Raw genomic sequence first — 20,792 nt, 5'->3', positions numbered from 1 at the left:
TATATATAAAAAAGCAGATAATTTATTAGGCTATAGTTATAGCCTTTGGGGAAAACAAAAGAAGTTAGAATTACACATCCAGTTGTCTTCTTTTTTTTAGGACACAGCAGCACTTTACGTTTTTCAAACTATGATGATATCATGTATATGTATATTAATGTAAGATGAAAATACAATGGTACTTTGATATATCTTTATGTACGGCAAATGACCTTAAATATGTATCAAAAGCCTTGAATAATGTTCAAAAGAGAATCGTTCTAATGGAAATGCTTGGATTCATTAGGGCAGTTCACTCAAGCATCGTTTTTTTGGGGACATGGCTATTTAATGTAGTACTGTATATGTGTGAGGGAACTCTTCTAATGATTCTAAGCAAATGCCATGGTTAGTTTGTTGCATCAGACTGCACACAACCAATAATAACCAACTGCTGCTCCGTTACATTCCTGCTGCACTGATAAACAGATCCGCACAATGACAGGCGTTTTCTTTCGCTTTCAGCAACAAAACAAAAACGCCTGGCCGTGCGTTACGTGTTATTAGCTGGATGTGTCCGCAATAACGATACTGCTGTGTGTTGTTCGGAATGTACCAGAACTAGACTAGAGTGCAACGGATATAACACGTCAATGGGCGGAGTTTTGACCTCATGTTCCTAGAGTGCTGATACGTGCAGGACGAGATGAGAACGAGCGCGCTGCATTTACACATTGGCAACTCAAGATGATTCAATGCAGGAAAATATTGCATAAGATTGTATGGTATCCTGCTGATATGCTATTGTATACTGTTAACTAGACTACTTTAACCCAGGAACTCTTCATACACTAAAATAAATATTTGGATAAATGCATAATATTGGAGAGAAACCAAATGTTATAGTCAAAACATAAGTATGTATAGTGAAAATATCCTTAGGTATGTCTACATTATCTAGATGTGTTTTAAAATATAAGGAATTGGGATATAATCATATTGAGTACTTAAAGGGCTAGTTCGCATAAAAATCAAATTTGGCCATGATTAACTCACTCTCAACCTACCTAAGTGTAAGTGTGACAATTTAAAACTTTACAAACTGTAATCTCTAACTTCCGCTAACTGTTGTATGCGCGTTCACGAGAGACGGGCGTTCCAGCGTATGACGTAAGATGCTCCGGTGAGAATATGCTAGTTCTGCCGAGAACCAAGTTTTGTTTTGCTCTATCCGTGCTTCCTTCGTCACTGGAACTTACTCTATGCCTGCGTCCTATGCTGGAGCGCCAGTCTCTTGAACACGCGTAGTTAGCGGAAGTTAGAGATTACAGTTTTTAAATGTTTTAAATATGGATATTTTCACCCAGAGCCATGTGGAGCACTTTTATGATGAAGAACCAGGACATTTTTTTAAGTAATTGTATTCGTCTTAAAGAAGAAAGCCATACACATGGTTTTAGGGTGAGTAAAGCATGGGCTAATTTTTATTTTTGGGTGAACTGGCCCTTTAAATAGTATTTCAATGGAATTGAGTTTTGAGGGTTATTTTAACCCGTGCATTTATGTTCTTTTGTAATCTACAACTCTCACGCACGTTTTCTGAGATGGACAAAAACAATTATTTAGAAGGAAGAGGAAGTTGTTTTCCTGTACAGTTACAGTTTCGTAACTGCACAGGAAATTTTCAATTAATTATTTTTAATTAGCCAAACTTAATTATGCAGGCATGTGCCTTGTTCAGTGCACCCATACAGTCATAACAGTGAGTGAAGTCATTCACTCTCAGGTTCTGCAGTTTGAGGTGTATCCTGCTGTCAGTGCTCGTTGCGTCTGATGACAATCACCTCTGGGTGTAATCTGTTCATGTTTTCCTGCTGCAAGCAAATTTTGATTCCAGGAACTGTTTAGGTGCTACAGCAGAAGTGTGAATAAATCTTCATCGTGTGTGTGTATGAGGCTAGCTGACACCTCGGGAAAACCTACACACCCTTGATGTAACAGAAGAGGACTACAGAATTCCCAAAGAGATCAGCCTGAGTGCGCACACACTCACACTTCCACACTCGCCTGTCTTTATCATTCTCCAAACACACACACTCTCACTTTCGCACTTTTCCACTATCACACACACAAACACCGCTCTTTCACACTTTCTCCACCAATGAGGGCCCTCTTCACTTTTTCTCCTTTTAAAATGTTCCTGCACTGTACATTCATATAAAGATTAACACTGCAATCATCTCTCTTACCAAATAAGCAGACAGTACTCTTCCTTAACACACCAATAAAACCCCAATCAGATTACACCGTCACAAAGCCTCTTTGAGCTGTACTGCTGTTATTGACTTTTGCATTCCCACCCAATGGAGTGTTTGAATACCATTTGGACCCTTTTGCGAAGGCCCCATTCGGTTAACCCAGAGTACCCTCTGCTCCTCCTCTATCACGTGGCTTGTTTTCAACATAACTTGGCATTTCATCATGTGCTTCTTTCCTTCTGAGCCTTGCACTGAACTTTTGCGTAATCACCAGGGCTGTTTTCATAGCAGAGTATATAGGCCAAAACACATTGAGAGGGCATTTAGAAAGATAGACAGAAGGGAGGGGAGAAGTCACAAGATGTCCCTCAGTCCCAAATGGCCCTAAGTGGCATTGAATTAGTTGACCACCTGAAAAAATAAAACCTCGAGAACATAATATATAACGGACACAACCTTGTGAGCTAAAAAAATTTCTTTGACAATGTACTCTGCATTGAATTTGAAAATGACTCAAGTCATGGGTCTAACATGGCTCATTCAAGAGATCAAAACCAGCTTTCATGAACACCAGCACGTGGATCAGTTACTACTGACTGCCTATCTCCGACTCAGCATGGCTGTGAAACGTGCTGCATGTGTGCCCATGGGTTCCGGCATTCCCATTAATCTATGTCAAGATTCCATCCTGTTAAGGGAAAGGAATGTTGGCGTTCCAATTAAGATGTGTTTAAATCGTATGAAAAGTTGTGTTCTATGGTGGAAAATCCTCATGTAGCTATTGTTCCTAAATAATCAGAGATTTTTTGAATTATTGAAGTATTTACTTAAAATCTCAGTTGGGCACTTCAAATAAATATGTATTTATATAGACTTATATCAAACAAATAATTATTTAGATCAAAGGGTTTGGGCTGATAATTAATTTTTATTTTTATTTTTTGGAATTCCTCCATTAAGCAATTATAAATTAGATCCCAACTTTATTAGGCTATTATTATTATGAAACTGTTCAATTGTAGCTATGTGTATCACTAATCTGAGTAAGAAACAAACTTATTTGTACAATATAAATACAAACTAAATGTAGGCTAGTTCTAAAAAGTACCTCGACTCTCTAATTTTGTATATATTTCAATTGATCAACTTAAGCTATATTGCTTTAATATTTCATTTAAAGAAAGCCTGTTCTTACCAGCAGCTCACACACTCATGCTTAGTCATTTGGGTTTTTTTTTGGACAGTTAATATGGACATGTGTCATGTCTGTTGCAGAATATTGCATCAGGCAGAATAAATGTTCGACTAGTTATGTAAACGTCGTACGATTTATATTAGGGACATTTGAGGCTTCATGAATTTTTGTGGATTTGTATTACTGTACCTGTGTTAGTTTAATAAGGCTTTTCATTTTTAGAGAGAAAAAAAAAGTCACACTAAAGCACTGCAGCCTCTCAGGCTATAATCATAACATTCGTCACCAGCCCACGTGACACACACTCTCTCTCTCTCTCTCTCTCTCTCTCTCTCTCTCTCTCTCTCTCTCTCTCTCTCTCTCTCTCTCTCTCTCTCTCTCTCTCTCTCTCTCTCTCTCTCTCTCTCTCTCTCTCTCTCTCTCTCTCTCTCTCGACTGATGGGGAGTATGTATAGTAGGCCTACGTGTTTACAGAGCCGAGGGGGTTGGTCTAACTGAAAGGAGGTGGGTAAGGAAGGGGCGTGAGATTATAAAACGAGGATCGCCGTATTTCTTTTTGTACCTTCCACGCACTAGTCCCTACCTCCCACGGCCACCATCTGCTGCTCCCGAAGCAGAGGCTCATACAACGGCGTCAAGCCTGGAGCTTTAAAGACAACAACGGGGTAAGGACGAGGTTTATATTCAGCTGAGAATTTCGGGTTTGGTAAATGAGCGGACTAAACAAAAAACTCCAAGATTTGGTTTAAAAAGATGCGGCGCAACGGTCTGATTTGGTTTATTGTTGGCAGATCTGGACAACTCTAGAAATTAGACTTCATTATTGTGCTGTCAATTGCCTTTTCTGAGGTTTGTGTTTCTTCACGCTGATTCCAAATGTTGATGGGCTCTTCGTTGTATGATGAATTATATCATGTTTTGTGATCATCACGGTGATTCGTTAACATCACGAGTGCATGTGATTAGTCACGTAAAGAAAATAGCGTATGTCGTTGGAGTGGATAACGGACGGAAATAGCGAGCTTTTCTACCGGAGTTATTCTTGGCACTGAGTCTCCGAGGCATGTAAATGCAGGTCCTTTCTTGTGACGTGACTTGCCATTACTGCGCGTGCAGTCGTATTTTGTCTGTTGCAGTGACTCTTTAAATGGTGAGTTAACTTAAAAATGAGTTTCACATAAAGCGAACGAAAGCTCATGTCATTACTAACCAGTATGAATTTACCTCTGCTGACACACAATTTGACATTTTGAAGAACGTATTTGCAGTCACATGAATGTTGGGTGACTGAAAATGTCACGCAAATACAACCCAAAATCAGCATAAAAGTAGTCCACACGACTACTTTTTTAATTCCAAATCTGAATCTGGATTATTACGATAGTGACTGTGAAGAACCGTAGAAAATAAGCGTGCGAAGTAGCGATGTACGATTTGTTGCCGAACGAATCATTTGAATCGAATCTGTTGAATCTCAATCTACTTTAGTGATCCAATGCATAACACCAAGCAGGGCTGCGTCTCCTAGAAGCACCGTAAGCATAAGTAGATCATCGAGATAATTAGTGCTACAGATTTATTCGATCTAGTTAGACTGACGATGTTTTTTGGGGGCGCAGCACTTACTGATTCGTTTACTAGTTTAACTCTGATTCAATGATTACCTCACTGGAAGTGAAGACCAATAGTAAATAACAACATGGGTTTTGTTCTGTTATCCCACAAAGCTATAAAGAACACTATATAGCTAATATAGCATGAGTTGTTTGGACCACTTTGACCGTGATTCTGCAGGCTTTTTGTCTGTGCCATATTTTACTCTTGTTTGTCATGAGATGGAGCTGTTATGCAGAAGAAAGTTGCATTTCAAAAATAGTAATTTGCAATGTCATGAGTAATAAACAAAATATCCCTTTGTATATGCATTTGGTTGTTGACACTAGTTTTATTAAATTAGTGTTTTCTATGTACCGTAATTAAATTTTAAAAGCATTGTTTTTCTCTTCTTCTCAGATTTCCCGTTAAAAGCACCACGGTTCCAAGACATTGGATTAGCTGAGTGAATTTGATCACCAAAGCTAAGACCACCGTTGTTGCCGCCGTTCACCAGTACAAACAAAGTCACAAAAATCAAGACAAAATGGTGCAGAACAAAATCACAGAAGTTACCGGATTTCATCGCTCTTTTAAGGTGAGAGTGTGATCCTGCTAGTCCCTACTGCTGCGGTCTTAATAAATGTTTTATTGTTTTGGCATTAGGCAATGTATCACATAATCGGCACAAATGTTTTTGTTTTTTCAACCCCCATATCTTTGCTTAGGCCAGGGTTTTAGAGATCATGGAAGACTGTTTAAACATTAAACTGAATTCTAGGAAGTTCTTAGTTATCATTTGAACTTTGATAATAAGCATCTTCGGGGCATTTAATAAGTGTGCAACAAGGATGAACTTTTAAGATTGTGAATAATTTCCTTTTTTTATATATGTATATTCAGGGCCAAAATCCCTTTGAATCTGAGGAATTTTCCAAAACAGGATCCCATCTCCTTGAATCTGCCTTCAATTTTGATTGTTCCGCCCGGCCTGGTAAATTTGTTATTGTTTACACCAATGATATTTTACTTCTAAAGATATGGTTAAAAAAAACATCTGCTTATTTTTTCTTAGTATAATCAAGCCACTTTGTGTGGGTTTTCATTTCTAACAACAGTGTATCAGGTTTTTAATTTGAACTTTCTTTCTATTGTGACATGCAGACATGCCATCCAGCCAGCCCATCGACATCCCCGATGCCAAAAAGAGAAACAAAAAGAAAAAGAGATGCCGTGCAACAGACAGCTTCTCAGGGCGATTTGAGGGTCAGTGCATATCAGATGGGGCGACGTTTTCTATTTTTACATGGCTAAGGAGTTATAATTTCAAGTATACTTTACAGTTTGACGTGCCCAAATGGGTTCAGTAGTTAATTAATGGAACTTTTGTTTTGATTTCAGATGTATATAAACTGCAAGATGAGGTTCTGGGTGAAGGGGCCTATGCCAGGGTCGAGACTTGCATCAGCCAAATCACGCACAAAGAATATGCTGTGAAGGTAAGATTTTTTTTTATAGTTAATGTGGTTAAATTGGATGTAACTAACCTGAGTTTAGACAGTCCAGGCACATCTTTGGGTAGTGTAACTTAAAATAGCATGTGTGTGTTGTAAATGATCCGATATTCCATGTGCAGCATCTGTGCAGAAGATATGCCATTCGCGGGCTATTGTTAGAAAGGACTTTCCCTTTGAAGCCGTCTCTTGGAAATTGAATCAAACGGGTAACGGGAATGATATTTCCCTCTTTGGCAAGCATACGTGACTCGTTGTTTTATGCTGACTGGCATTGTTGCATGTGATTGGTGAGGGGATGCTAGATTCCTTCAAGCTGTGGTGGAGCTAAGGTCACTGTCAGGCCATGCTTATGAAATTCGCACTTGTGTTTGAAAATAGTAATATTACAGAAGTCATTATGTACCTTTTTTTATTTATTTTTTATCCTATTTACTTTGCAAACTGAATTGTAGAGTAGTGGATGTCTCGGGTTTTCTCTTAAAGGAGTAATGTTCACAAACACGGATGTTTGAACAACCAGTCCCTCAGTTATGTTATTGTAGTTTTACAGAGCAGGCTTAGCGGAAAGACATCATTTGTTTTTGTTAGACCGGATAGAAGGCCAGCCAATCGGAGATGTGGAGAGGTCATGTGCTCTTAACATTCATTGCTCTCATTGGTTGGGAGATTGTATCACGGCGGGAACATTTTGTACTGGCAAGTCTGCCGAAACATAAACCTCAAGAGAAAGGGGGGGCTAGGGTGGAGTTAAATCCTTGAAGTGTTTACTTACTTTTTGTGTCTCGCTCGCACATTGCGGAATCTAGAACAAAAGCATATTAGGAATGTACGTTGAGTGCCAGAAATTGGTCTTGTTCTCACTTTTTGATTTGAGGAAGTTCAAGTTTAAAAAAACAACTAAGCATTTGCTTTTTTACAGTATCTCTTTAATAAAAAATATGGTTGATTTGTTACTTTTGTCACACTTAAAATGATCCTCCTAGATTTCATAACATGTTTTCTTTCAATATAGCTAGCCACATGATTATTAGTGATGTGATTCAGTCCCTGAGGATAATGGATCATTACAAGCATTAGGTCAGTTTATGCTGGGATGGGTTTCAGACAACTCTCACCAGATGTCCTGCCAACCCCCACTTTGCGTAGTTTGGGTGGGGGTTTGAGAGTGGCGTCCTAGTTTGAACAAAAGGAAAGGCTGAATGAAAACAACCCCTGTAGCCGCCTCAGCTGGGCCTGTGCAGTGTGTTTACAAGTGTGGTTTGATTTACAGACAGCAGTCAGACTCTATAGGGTCCCTACCTACTATAACACAGAGATTTATGTGTGCTTTCACTCCCACTGTATTGTGTATATGATGTATTTGCCAGCACATTGTGAAGACCTTTCTGTTCAGCAAATAACATGTTTAGACTTTCGCAACTAGGTGAAATTTGTCACCACATCCCTCAGGTCAAGAATTTATTTTACCCTATAATTTTTTTTTGCGGCTTTTGAGAAGACTGATTGCTGACTCAGCCGTGTGGCAGCAGCGCTGAGGTTTTTGGGAATGTGCTGGCCCGCAGGCCTCATTCTTAACCCTGATATGCATTATGTGCCCGCCTGCACGCTCTCAATAGCCCTGCTAATCCAGAGCGGGAAGAGCTGCACACAATCAGGAAAACAGAGAGGCCTCGCATGGGGGAGGATGTGATTTCAGTGTCAACAGTAACTTTTGCTTGTAATTTTGTTGGTCTCAGGGGGGTTGAGTGAGTCATTGTCGCTTTTAAAAAAAAAAAGAAGATATATTTAGAGTTGCGAGTACTTGGTTTCTATCTTAAAGGGATGGTTCACCCAAGGGAGAAAAAAAAAAACGTGTATGATATCCTTGTAACACAATTGTTTGTGGAATGTTTAGGCCATTTTTGTCCACTTTTGTAATTTCACTTTTAAACTAAAAACGTTGTTATATGCAAGCAACACACATGTAAGAGTTATGCACATGTGCATGATTACCAAAGCCTTAGAAATATATCAGTCATGCAGGTTTAGAACAACATTCTATTTTTAGGTGACCTATTGCTTAAAAGTAAATTTAAACAGGTCGGTTTATTATAAGAAAGTAATTTATAACCAAATGGTCACTTAGCTTAAGGGGCGGTTGTCACCTCAGGGTGTTGCTTTGATCCTAACCTGCATTTTTTTTTTTTTTCACCTCAGATCATTGAGAAAAGGCCAGGACACAGCCGGAGTCGTGTTTTCAGAGAAGTGGAAATGCTGTACCAGTGTCAGGGCCACAGGTAACCCATTCATTTATTTAGTATCTTTATCTGTAAATATAGTGCATTTTAATGGTCTGTGATTTGTCAATCATGTTGTTTTATTTTAAGACGTTGCCTTTTGTCCACCCAACAGAAATATTCTGGAGCTAGTGGAGTTTTTTGAAGAGGAGGACAAGTTTTACCTTGTGTTTGAGAAGCTTAGAGGAGGTATGCGTGTTTTCTGTGGTGTTATGTTACTCTTGAGAAACATTACCCAGCCTCCCCTGGGCCCAAAGACCAGCCCTGAGTAATTTAATTTAAATGTAAAGATCGCATGCACTGGTGTTGATGCGTAACAATGTGGGGTTTTTTAGGCTCCGTCTTGGCCCACATTCACAAGAGGAGATACTTTAGCGAGCAGGAAGCCAGCATTGTGGTGCAGGACATTGCGAGTGCGCTGGACTTCCTTCACAATAAAGGTACGAGAACACCGATGAGGAGGGGTTGTTTAGGCCGGGAAAGGGGAGATGAGACTATGGTGTTACACGTGAGGGGTGGGAAAAGGGAGGTTATGGGGGTTGTTGGAAATCGTATCGAGTTGTAACTTGATCATATTTCAACGCTAGCTTGAGGGATGCGCACTGGACTTCTAGGTTGTGGGCTGAAAGGTTTTATTCCTGTCAGTACTGTTGGGTGAGGGGATGCTAAGGTAATTTTAGTAGCACTTAGCAACAAGCTGTGTTGGAAACATTTGCCTATCTTTGCCCCCATTGACAATCCTCACTTAGCCTGAATACCACACAACTAACACATGACTTGTGTGTGTGCTCTTGTAGGCATGGCCCACAGAGACCTGAAGCCTGAAAACATCTTGTGTGAACACGAGCACAGGGTGAGTCTTTTACGACAGGATGTTTGGCTAGTCAGAAATTCAACCTACACTTTGCTTTTGTGGTTTAGAAAGTTTGATCAGGTGATTTTGATCAGATTCGAGGTTTCCGGGCAGACTGTAAACTCTGTCATGCCTGTCAATAGTCGTTTCTTAACAGAAGTTTTGATCTGATTTCCTGCTCGCGTATTTCTTGCAGATTTCGCCTGTGAAGATTTGCGATTTCGATCTGGGCAGCGGGATTAAACTCAACAGTGACAGTTCACCCATCTCCACTCCAGAGCTCCTCACTCCAGTAAGTGTCTTTGTGACCCTGTGAAAATGGATTCATCCAAACCAAATGTAGCATTTCATTGAGAAACAAACAGCTGATAAACCGTTAAAAGCCTCCTCCCTGATGTTTCGAATATATGGATAAGATTAACACATTGTCATTGTCGTTTCTTATCAGGGGACCTGCTTTAATGCCATTGGTTGACTTAGGGTGGTGTCATTAACGTAGCTCATTCTGATTGGCTCGTTTAATCATTCTGAAAACAGTACTGAGGTCAGGGAAGGGTTTTATGACCAGAATGGAACTTTTAAAGAGGCCAAATTTTGTTGTGAGATAGTGGAGCTGCTATATTGAGGCCATTCTTGGTTTATCTACATCACTGTAGTTATCAACTTGTGGATAAGATGGCTTACAAAGGTACTATCTCAAATTATAACCATTATGGTTTCTTCCCAAATATGTGAAACTGAGTGCATGACTCAAAGCGTTTATCTCTGCGGTGTGTGTGTAAACAAAGATCTGTCTTCAACTTAGCTTCAACATAGCTTTGAATGACTGGGGTGAGACTGCTTAGAACAGGTGATATTGCGGGGGTGGACAGTGAGAAATCCTCAGCATGGGTCCAACAGCTTGTTGAAACGACTATTTGTGGACTGAATGGTTAACGGGTGAAAGGTTCTAGTGTATCTAGTAAGTAAACAATATGGGGTTTGTCTTTTATGCTCTTTGCTTGCTGAATAGCCAATAGTGTCGTATGATTCTGCCATAGGGGAGAGGGTTTGGTTTTTAGTACATTGTATGTATTTAAAAGGATGGCTCACAGAAAAATAAATGAACTATCCCTTTAACTGTTCTAACTTTGTGCAGTGAGAATCAAATGATATGAAAATGGCCAAGAATAAAAAAAATCTCTACATGAAAGAAATACAAAGAAATGCTACTAACTTCGCCGGGAAGGGATGAAATGTTGATCAGAAAGTTATTTTGTTATTTTAAAACTTTGAGCCATTTTTTAGATGTTTCTAATTACAACCCCCATGGTACTTGTGGAGGACAAGAATTCAACCCAAACAAACATTTCTGGCCTCTGTGCACCAATTTCCTGTCATACCTTCTCCCTTCAGCACATTTTCGACTCCATTTCTCTTTTGTTTTTGTCTCTGTGGACATTTCCTCAAGCCTGTCTGAGCATGAGCCTTTCAATCTGTGTTACACCCCACACCTAGCAACTGGTCTGTGATTGGTTTGGTGAGGGGGAGGATGAAAGGGGGAGGAGCTTCTAGTGCACTCTCTCTGGTCATGCACTCAACATGTTTTTCTTGGACAGGATCCCAGGGATCTTTATCAGGTTTTTTGTTTTTGTTTTCACCGCTAACTAGTTAACTCTGTTTGTCACTAGATTGCTTTGCTTTTTATGAGATTCCTTTGCCCGTTTTATTTTTTTGTTACCGCAGGCTTCTTGTGTGTGTAGTTTGATGTAACCAAAGCTTTAAGTCTGTCATGATTTCTGAGAAGTGCATGCACCTTCCTGCCTAAACCATGTAAAAAGTACTTTCTCTTTATGCTTTTGCTCTGCATATACTGTTAACCTATAACCACAGGGGAAATTCATATCTGCATGTATAGGTGATGCGCTCACACAAGTGATGCATGCTTCTCCGCCAACCACAAAAACACCTGAACTGACAACACGACTGCTCAAGCCAGTTTGTCCTTCCTTGGAAATACCCATACTAATTCAGCACTTGTTAGAAGCTAGTTAGCTACATTGCCCGGCCTAAAGTGACTGATGCAATGCTTTGCTAGTCTTACAGCTGAAGTTTGTCTTGAAAGTGAAAATCTGCTGCGTCGTTATCAGTCAAACCCCCTCCCTCGCTCTTATCTCAAAGACTCAGAGATAGGCGGACGAGTGAGCCAGAGGAATATGCTTCGATTTGTACATGACGCATGGGAACTGCTGCAAAACAAGAGCCCTCGTTTGCTATTTACAGGTTACTTGGATTGTAGATCTCTGGTACAGTTGGCCAACTGACTAGTTTCATCATTCTGTAGCAATGTTTTTGCTATCAGCTGGGCTGCTCTAGGTTAGTCGTGCTTTGTGCAAGTCTTTTTGTTCAAGAATGGGGGTGGTTGTGAAGTGTTCACTTGAATGTGAGGGTGTTGAGAGGCGGTGAGCAAAAACAGCCGTGTCGAGGGGGGTTGGGTGCAACAGTGGAAGCTTTTGTCTGCACTCGGATTCCTGCACTGCGAAATAGCATTACATAAGTGCAAGAAGGCGGAGCAACGACGGCAGCTGGGTTGAGGATAACAAAAGAGACTAGCAGAGCAGACCGACCGCTTCCTTTAACCTCAGACTTCCAAACCAAAACATGACCATGTTGCACTTGAACATCTGTGTAAACATCCAGAGGGGGGTTTGCCATACCTGTTGGTGGATTTGCTGCATTGTTCGCTTTTTACGCCCACTTTTGAACATACGAATGTATTTGTGAGAGTATAATATTTAGCATTTTATATATAATGACAACCAAGAATAAATTACATCTACATCATGTAGGGTTCAGATATTGTCCTTAATAGATGGCTTGGAACTGCAGTGTACGAATTCTGGGAAGGTCTGGGATTTGTGTTTTTTGCTAAAGCTAGTTATTTTGTAACTCTGACCTCAGTCGGCATTGCATAATAAGAGGTTCTTAATGCAGCAGGCTGGCCCAGCCCAGTGAGAAACTAAAAGAAACTCAGCTCTGCAGATCCTTCCAGAAATCTTTGTCCTGCTGAACTACTGAACTGTGTCTCCATAGAGGTTTTATCCTTTTACATCAAATAGGTGTGGGTCTATATGCTGTTGATGTTATGTAATAAAGCACAGTTTGTGGGTTTTCTGGGACACCCAATCCTCTTTTCGTGTCCCAACGCGTGACCTAGTTTCAGGCAGAGGCGGCCGTGGCCCAAACCAACAAAGCAGTCTGTGCATGCAGCTGAGCCCTCAAAACACTCCATGACTCACTACCCCGCCTCCACCTGTGACATAACAATCGTTACTGCGGTTACTTCGTTTAAGATGCTGTATGCCAACATCGCATTTTCCATCTGGACTGCAGCAGAAATGTTTCGTGAGCAAGAACCGGAGGTTAATCCTTTATAATTTAACTAGTTAATCTGTCCCCACCAGCTTGGCCTGCTGTTTATCATGTGACTCTCATGCTGTCGGTCTCAGACATGCTTCGGGGTCCCACAGAACACATGACATTTGTCAGCTGAATGCACGAATGAGACCAATGATGTTGATGGGGGTGAAACGCGCTGAAATTCAGTTGTACAAAACAAACACATCCTCTTTTGTTCTCAATGTGGCTGTTAGTTCTGTTTTTTTTTTTATTGTTGTTGTTGCTTCATCCCTGGTGGCAGTTGATTACCTTCTCACCCCTCCTTCTTTTTCTCTCTCGCCTTAGTGTGGATCTGCTGAGTACATGGCGCCAGAAGTTGTGGAAGCCTTCAACGAGGAGGCCACAATCTACGATAAGCGCTGTGACCTGTGGAGCCTGGGCGTCATCCTCTACATCATGCTTAGCGGTTACCCTCCCTTCATCGGCCACTGTGGAAGTGACTGTGGATGGGAGAACGGAGAACCTTGTCAAGTGTGCCAGGTACAAATCTCGCCCTCATCTAGTCACGCCAGCCACTGCACACTGTTGTAGACCTGCATCAAAAGTATTATATTCATGTGCTGCTGAATGTAATAATAGTAAGACTACCCTCATTTTTTTTATTTTTTCTTCTATTCTCCCAGAACACCTTATTTGAAAGCATTCAGGAGGGCAAGTATGAGTTTCCAGAGAAAGAGTGGGCTCATATTTCCTCCAGCGCCAAAGACCTCATTTCCAAACTGCTTGTGCGGGACGCCAAGAAACGTCTCAGCGCTGCTCAGGTTCTCCAGCACCCCTGGGTACAAGGGGTAAGGAACTGGATTTTTTTGTGGTGTTTTTTGTCTTCACTACAGTTCTGTAAAAATGCATTTCTAGTAACTTTAAGAGCATATCTTCGTGATGATTGTTTATTTATTTTTATTAAACTGACATCCTTATTTTTTCTCCAGGGTGCCTTTGACTATTCCCCCTCCTCTATCCTGCCGCAAAGGTGAGTTGAGTTGGTACAAGCTTTTTTTCCCCCCAAGTATATGCAGCTCGTAGCATCCGGCTAACCTTGTCCTTCCTTCTACTTTCCCAGAAATAGCAACGCTAAGGATCTGACTTTCTTTGCGGGCAAAGCTGTTGCTATGAACCGGCAATTGGCCGCACAAGACGACCTGGAAGATCAACAACAGCAGGACTCCCCTCAGGTCATCACAGCCAGCGCCACATCCATGCGCCTCTCCCCTCCCTCCAACTCCAAACTGGCTAAGCGCAGACAGAGGAGTAGCCTGCTGAAAGGAGCGCCCGTCTCTGCCTCCGAGCTCAGGCAGCTCCTGGCACCACTGGTCATTGTGGGAGACTGTGCTTGATCAGTTGAGCTGGGCTCCCCGTGAACAGTTTTCCAATTTCAAATGGACGAACGAACAAGTATCCGCTATCTTTTGTGCAAATCCTTCTCCGTTTCTTCTGCCCACTTGAATGGGACTCAGTCCTTTCCTAAAGCATAGTTCAGTTTGTGCCTGTTGCAAATTCATTTAATTCCCATAAGCACTGGAGCAAGAGCTCCTACAGCACTTTGATCAACTTTCGACATTAGGGAATCGACCTTGAGCTCAAGGCGAATGAACTGGACTCTGTTTAGGATAGCGATTGGGTTATGTAAGCCATTCGGAAATGTGTCTAAAGGTAGAGCATAATATACCAGCTCAAACACCAAAGGTCTAATACCCCCGCCCTCTACCCAAACCTTTTCTGTGCTGCTTCCACGTTACAACTGGATCCACTGTGAATTTTCTCTTTGAGAGATACAACTGCATTTGTTTTTCAGGAACGTTCTTCCTGTTTGTGTGAGTGTGTGTGCGTGCGCATATATCCCCCTCCCATTCAGCAGATACTGATGATACTGGTATGTGCTTATGCAACTCTGATGAAGGCTATTTTGACTTGCATTACTTTAGCAGAGATCTTGGAAGTGGAGCGAAGCTCTGATAATAGTGCCTCACCTTACTTAATGCATCGCTGTCCATCCCCACAGCCTTTTAATTCCGAGAAGAAAATCTCCTTACCAATAGAAATGGTTAGCTTTTTTTCCTTCATTTCTCATGCACTTCCAGAGTGTCCTTCTAGTAGTGACTTGCATTAGTTAGCCAGACTATCCCAACAGTCTGCTTTTAAGACGTTGGTTCCCCGAGTTAAAGAACCATTTAACATGCTGCATTTTACTTTTAATGCAAGGTTTTGTGCTTTGCAAGACTCAAATTGGAATTGCAGCATCAGATTCATCCAACCCCGATGTTTAGGAAACATTACGTTTTCCTGTAAAATTCACCACAAATCTTATCAATAACTGATAAGGGTGAATATAAACATTTCTGAGCACAACTGGGATTAAGTGCATGCTGGGAAGCAACCAGGTGGTTGCACAAGCACACGTTTTTCCAACTAGATGAATGACGATGGTCGGTATCAGGGAGTCGAGGCTATGAACTTGCTCCCTACTTCAAGGGGGATGATTATGGTACAGAAATTTCAAACCATCAGCTTGTGGATGCCACCAAAAGCGAACTATATAAATATTAAGAGGGGAGGGAGAGATTATTTTCAAGTAACATAAAATGTAAAAGGAAAAAAAAAGGAAAAAACATTCCAGGAAAAAAAAGGATTTAAAAAAACTAAACAAAAAAAAAGTCTTCCAAGAAAATGTAGCTGTATAAGTGAATTGTTCTAAGAAAGTTTACTTTTTTTTTTCTTTTTTTTCTTTCTTCAATTTTATTTTTTTATATATTTACGTTAATGGTTGACTCCAATTTCGAGTGTGCCACACTGATGTTTCAAACTTTAAGCTTTGTTTAACTTTTTATTGAAAGAATATTTTCCATCTTATTTTATGCAGGTGCTGTTCAAGTGGAACGTTTTCCTTTTTTTATATATATATAGTTTTGTTACTTTATTAATGTTGATTTATATGATGTAAAGAGAAGAATGTATGTGAATGTGACGAGTTAAAGGGGAGAAAGGAAGGAAAAAAAGAGAGGAAGTCATACATATCTGACGTTTTACTGTTTTTGTTCTTGATTTGGACGTGACTTCAGGGTTGTTTAAACTCCCCTTTTCTCTCAGAAATGATGGTGATCGTTTTAGTAAGACGCAACAATTTTTGCCAAGTGCACTCGTTTCTAAAAATCGAATGCACTGTGGTATCTGGGAGTGCTGATCTCGGATCAGTTTTAGCCTTTCCCATGCCAATTCAGAAGACACCGCATACTTGGTTGAGCTGAGCACAGACCATCATTCCCTCTCCAAGGCGCATAAACCATTTGAAGCCAGTCGTCTGGATTCAGATTAAGTCTTTATGAATTCTGCAAGCGTTAGTGTCACCAATGGGAGTTCAAATCACCCAAACATATGATCCTGTTGAATGTTTTCAGAGCATCACCTGTCGTATTGCTCCGTGATATGAGAAACCTAATGGCAGTCCTTGGTTTTGAAGGGCCCATTATGCTGATTATTATGACACTGATTGTAACCTTTATTGATTTTGTCTGTCTTTTCTTTAAGAATCTTTTTACAGATGCATTTTTGTGGGGGGTTTTATGTCTTATAGTAAGACTTGAATTGTATGTGTAACAGTTTCCTCATGTTTTGTTCAGGAAACTTCTTTTTGCTACAATGTACAAATGGCAAAGAAAAACGTTCATAAGCTGAGATTTAAAGCAATCTTTGGTCTGGAAAGTACTATTTCCACCACTTCTGTTCAGTATTTTGTCTTTCTCCTTGGCTTTGGAATATTTCAGATTTCCCAAGTGTTTGGGTTTGTATTTTCTGAAATGTCTGTGGCGCTTGGCTGGTCCTCTAAAGCCCCTGTGCCTCTTGACAAAAGATTCACAACTGTTTTACCCATATGGTAGTTGCCTGTGGGTTGCCTTGTAGTAACAGATCTGACTTGGATTCTCAAGTATAATTTTTTTGGGGGGGTTGTAGAAAGTTCTCATTCAATGTTCCTGTTTTAACACAGGCCAATATTTGCCATTATAAACAAATGTAAAGTAATATGAAGTTTTTTTTTTTTCCGTTTTTTTTTCTGTTGTCCTTTCCCCCGTCCCCCCACTCCCAACTCAAAGACTATAGGGATAAACATATTCAGGTGCACAATTATTTTATTATCATTTGTTTTATCCAATGTGACCCCTCTAGTCTGACCTCTGAAGGCTATTGTTTTTGGGGTGTTGTCAACAACACTCATTAAGAGCACTGTTTGTTCATTTCCAAAATCTAAACTGTCCAAATTAATAATTGGGGGAAAATCTGACATGGGGTCTCACATGGGACAACATAGGTATTGTTTAAAAAAAAAAAAAAAGCACTTTACTGTACCATGTGGCTGACTGCAGTTCACTCAAAGCTAAATTTATGACTGTTGTGTCAGAATTTTGTATTGTTTTGTACAAAACAAACCAACAAAAATGCAATAAAATGCTTTGAACAATGTCCTTTTCTTGTTTTCTTCGCTTCAGTGTTTCTGTGAAGTTGAAATTTTATCAATCCCACCTCTGCTTGTGTTCACACAGAATCATGAGCCTCGCATCACATGCTGACATTGCAAACATTGACACTTCTAATAAAGCTCAGTCTCTTGGAAAAGGCGGCTGATCCTGTTGACATAATCATGGCTATCGCAGTCACCTGCATCTGAGTCACATGGTGCATCACCTTGCTAAGTAAACACCACAAGAGAAGTGCTGATTTTCACTTGAGCTTTCCAGGGCCGACTGCTTCTTTACAGAGTGATGCAAACACAATGTAAAAGTTAGCCAGCCCACAGTTGCCATGGAGATCTCAGAGCAGCCTGTAAAAGTGTGGGTTGAACATGAACCTGCAGAGGAAGTGAGTCAACAGTTTGGATCACACTGCTACGTGTCCTCAGATTCACAAGTATGAGTGTGAATAAATCAGGTGCCATGATTTTGTTAGTATATATTCACATTGCTGATATAGATGTAACTTGGGCCTGGTTTCACAGACAAGGCTTGGGGATTAGGCCTAGTTTAATTCAGACATCCAAATAGCTTTTATAAACATTCCTTAGAAAAAAACATTACTGGTGTGCATCTTGAGACAAAATAATGGCACTGGCATATTTCAGTGCAAGGTGCTTTCAGTTAAAACAGCTCAAACATCCATTTTAGTTTGGGACTAGACTTGAACCCCATCTGTGAAACCAGGGGGTGGTTTAGCTATGAAAGTACTAGAATGGGTAGGTGACAAATAGCAGGTAATGTTTTTAGGTTTTTTTCAATATCCAGTTTTTAGCTTGAAATGCATAATGGCAGACATTTTAGGTGTTGTAACTAGTCACCATTTATTTAAAGTTTTCAGCCGTTTTAAAATTTTAAAATGTTTTATTTGTATTATATATATATATATATATATATTTTTTTTTTTTTTTTAAATCACTTGCATTGTGAAAAACATTTTAACAAATGTGTAATTACAAATCTTGTAGCCTAAAATAAAATGAGACCATAAAACTGCATGTACACTAATTAGAAAATTGTAATCTATATGGCATTCAGACGTGGCAATTATTATTATTATTAAAAATAAGTAAAATCCAGACTCATGTTTTGTGCCTTGATAACTGTCTGAAACTCATATTTCAGACAATTATAATAGTATGTCTCCCTCTAGTGTTAGAAGAGCACTTTGTTTCACTGATGACCAAGGGTGCGTTCTCAACCATAGACTGTAAGGGCACTGATCAGGGAGTCAGCCCAATTGACTTATGTCCTGATCATTGCCTTGACTACTGAACTAGGGGGCTGATTGAGATACTGGATACTTTTTAGTGGTAATTAACCTGTTACTTAAAGCCTAGTTCACACTGCCCGATTTTTGCCCCGATTTTGAGTCGCCGACAGGTTTTGTGAAATCGCCGACAAATGCCCGAGATCACAGGCAAATCGGTGCTCGTGCACGCGAGTGACAATCACGCAGTATGAATGATCAAAGACGCGATCAGAGAGAATCGCCGACGAGTCGCCGACGCCGGTGAGATATTTGGCATGCTAAATATCTGGAGCTGTCGGCGATTCAAACTCCTGCTGTGTGAACTGCGTTCTGACTGAAAATTACATCGGCGATGACCGACAGCCAATGAAAGAGTGAGATACAGGACAGCAGGACGTTCAGGGAGGAGTTATAGAGCAGAATTTCAGTATTTTAATAGATATATTTACAATTCTATCAAACAGAAACAAAGGCCAAACATTTGCACATCCAGCCACAGCAGCAGCACATTAAATAATTATTTATTTACCTCAAACTGTCTTTGCAGAACAAAATCCTGGCTCCCTCTGTCTCTCCAACAATTTCTTCCGCCATTATCTTTTTTCTTTTTCTCCACAAATCAGCGCACATACAATTTGAAGCAAACTTTGTGCAGTTTATCATTTTTAATAACAATTCCAAGTCTCGCGCGAGAACTCCGGTCTGACGCACGTGTGATCTCGCGTTGTTTACTTGTCACATCGCACGTGTGTTTGGGAAACGTAGTTTGAGCACCGGAGAGAGAGAGAGTTGTCGGCGATTGTTCCTCTTGTTCAGTCATACAGTGTGAACTCCTCTGTCGTCAAACCATCGTGCAGTGTGAACACAGCAGTGACTGAATAATAACCCAGATAGTCATGCAGTGTGAATAGAGCAGTGACCCGACGAGTTTGAAAATCGTGCAGTCTGAACTAGGCTTTAAGAAATACATCAACATACCTAATTTGCCAGTGATAAATCATGATTTCAAATGGATTTTAATTATACATGGTTTCTAATAGGCTGAGAAATCCTGCTAATTAAGAATTGAGATGACATTCAGGTGTGTACACCTGATCAAAATCATTATAACAGGATTTAGAGTTGAATAACAGATTTTGTGTGTTAGCACCTGAATGAGGGGTATGTTTGGACACTGGACAAATTGCTTTTGTTTTTGGACTCAATTGCACATGTGTATTTGTATGTATAAGGTGAGTTGTTTCTCTTACAGAAACAGAAAAAAGTCTTATCTAATAAGTTAGTTATTAGAATCATAATGTCTTAACTAGATCTGCAATAATTTTCAGACATAAAAAAAATGTAAACTACCTGCTGAGAAACAACTTTGAATCAGCCTAAGATGGTTTATCCCTGGCTGGGCTTTGTCTTTGTATCCCAGCTTTGTCTGGTCACTTTTAAATTGTTTGAGACAGACTTTCTGGTCAGCTCAGGAAGAACACTTTCTAAACAACTGAATTCTAGCCTGGTAGGACTAATTATGTTTTGCAGTAGACTCAGGATGTCTCTAAGCTGTACAAATATCAGTAGATTTTTAAATAGCCATTTTGAGCAACTCACCACTGTACAAGTTTATAATTGCATGATCTAGTAACTAAATCATGCAATTATAAACTTGTACAGTGACTTGAGGATTGTACATATTGTAAGGGATCCACTAGTTTGACTTCAAAATACACCAGTTGACTTGTTTATTCTTGTTTTCTATCTTTATGCAGAAAGAAGAGGCACTAATGGCGATTAATAAACTTTAATAAATTTTCTAATTCTAAAATAAAGATTTTTTGTGTGTTGTCTCCGTTATTATGAACAATGCTCAGTGCATGCACTTCTACACACTCACTGGCCCATAATCCAGTCACCTGCCACCTTTTAGTAACACGTGCCACGCCA

General features: G+C 40.1%; 1 protein-coding gene across 2 annotated transcripts; it reads left to right on the top strand.

Annotated features, from left to right (window-relative positions):
* The first annotated feature begins 3,944 nt into the window (after positions 1 to 3,944).
* Positions 3,945 to 17,561, top strand: mknk2b (MAPK interacting serine/threonine kinase 2b). Of its 2 annotated transcripts, XM_067413950.1 has the most exons (14): positions 3,945 to 4,097; positions 5,446 to 5,623; positions 5,929 to 6,019; positions 6,190 to 6,291; positions 6,427 to 6,524; positions 8,739 to 8,818; positions 8,934 to 9,007; positions 9,154 to 9,258; positions 9,616 to 9,671; positions 9,868 to 9,963; positions 13,395 to 13,589; positions 13,733 to 13,897; positions 14,039 to 14,079; positions 14,170 to 17,561. In XM_067413950.1, exons 2-14 carry the CDS (start codon positions 5,573 to 5,575, stop codon positions 14,441 to 14,443), a joined length of 1,428 nt encoding a protein of 475 aa, XP_067270051.1. In that variant the 5' UTR covers positions 3,945 to 4,097; positions 5,446 to 5,572; the 3' UTR covers positions 14,444 to 17,561. The 2 variants fall into 2 exon arrangements, with proteins under 2 accessions (XP_067270051.1, XP_067270052.1); XM_067413951.1 differs by lacking the exon at positions 9,154 to 9,258.
* Positions 17,562 to 20,792: the final 3,231 nt, after the last annotated feature.

This window comes from Pseudorasbora parva, chromosome 13 (assembly GCF_024679245.1).
Source record: "Pseudorasbora parva isolate DD20220531a chromosome 13, ASM2467924v1, whole genome shotgun sequence".
Lineage (NCBI taxonomy): Eukaryota > Metazoa > Chordata > Actinopteri > Cypriniformes > Gobionidae > Pseudorasbora > Pseudorasbora parva.
Note: the sequence above shows the minus strand (reverse complement) of the source record. Positions and strands in the feature narration are given on the sequence as shown.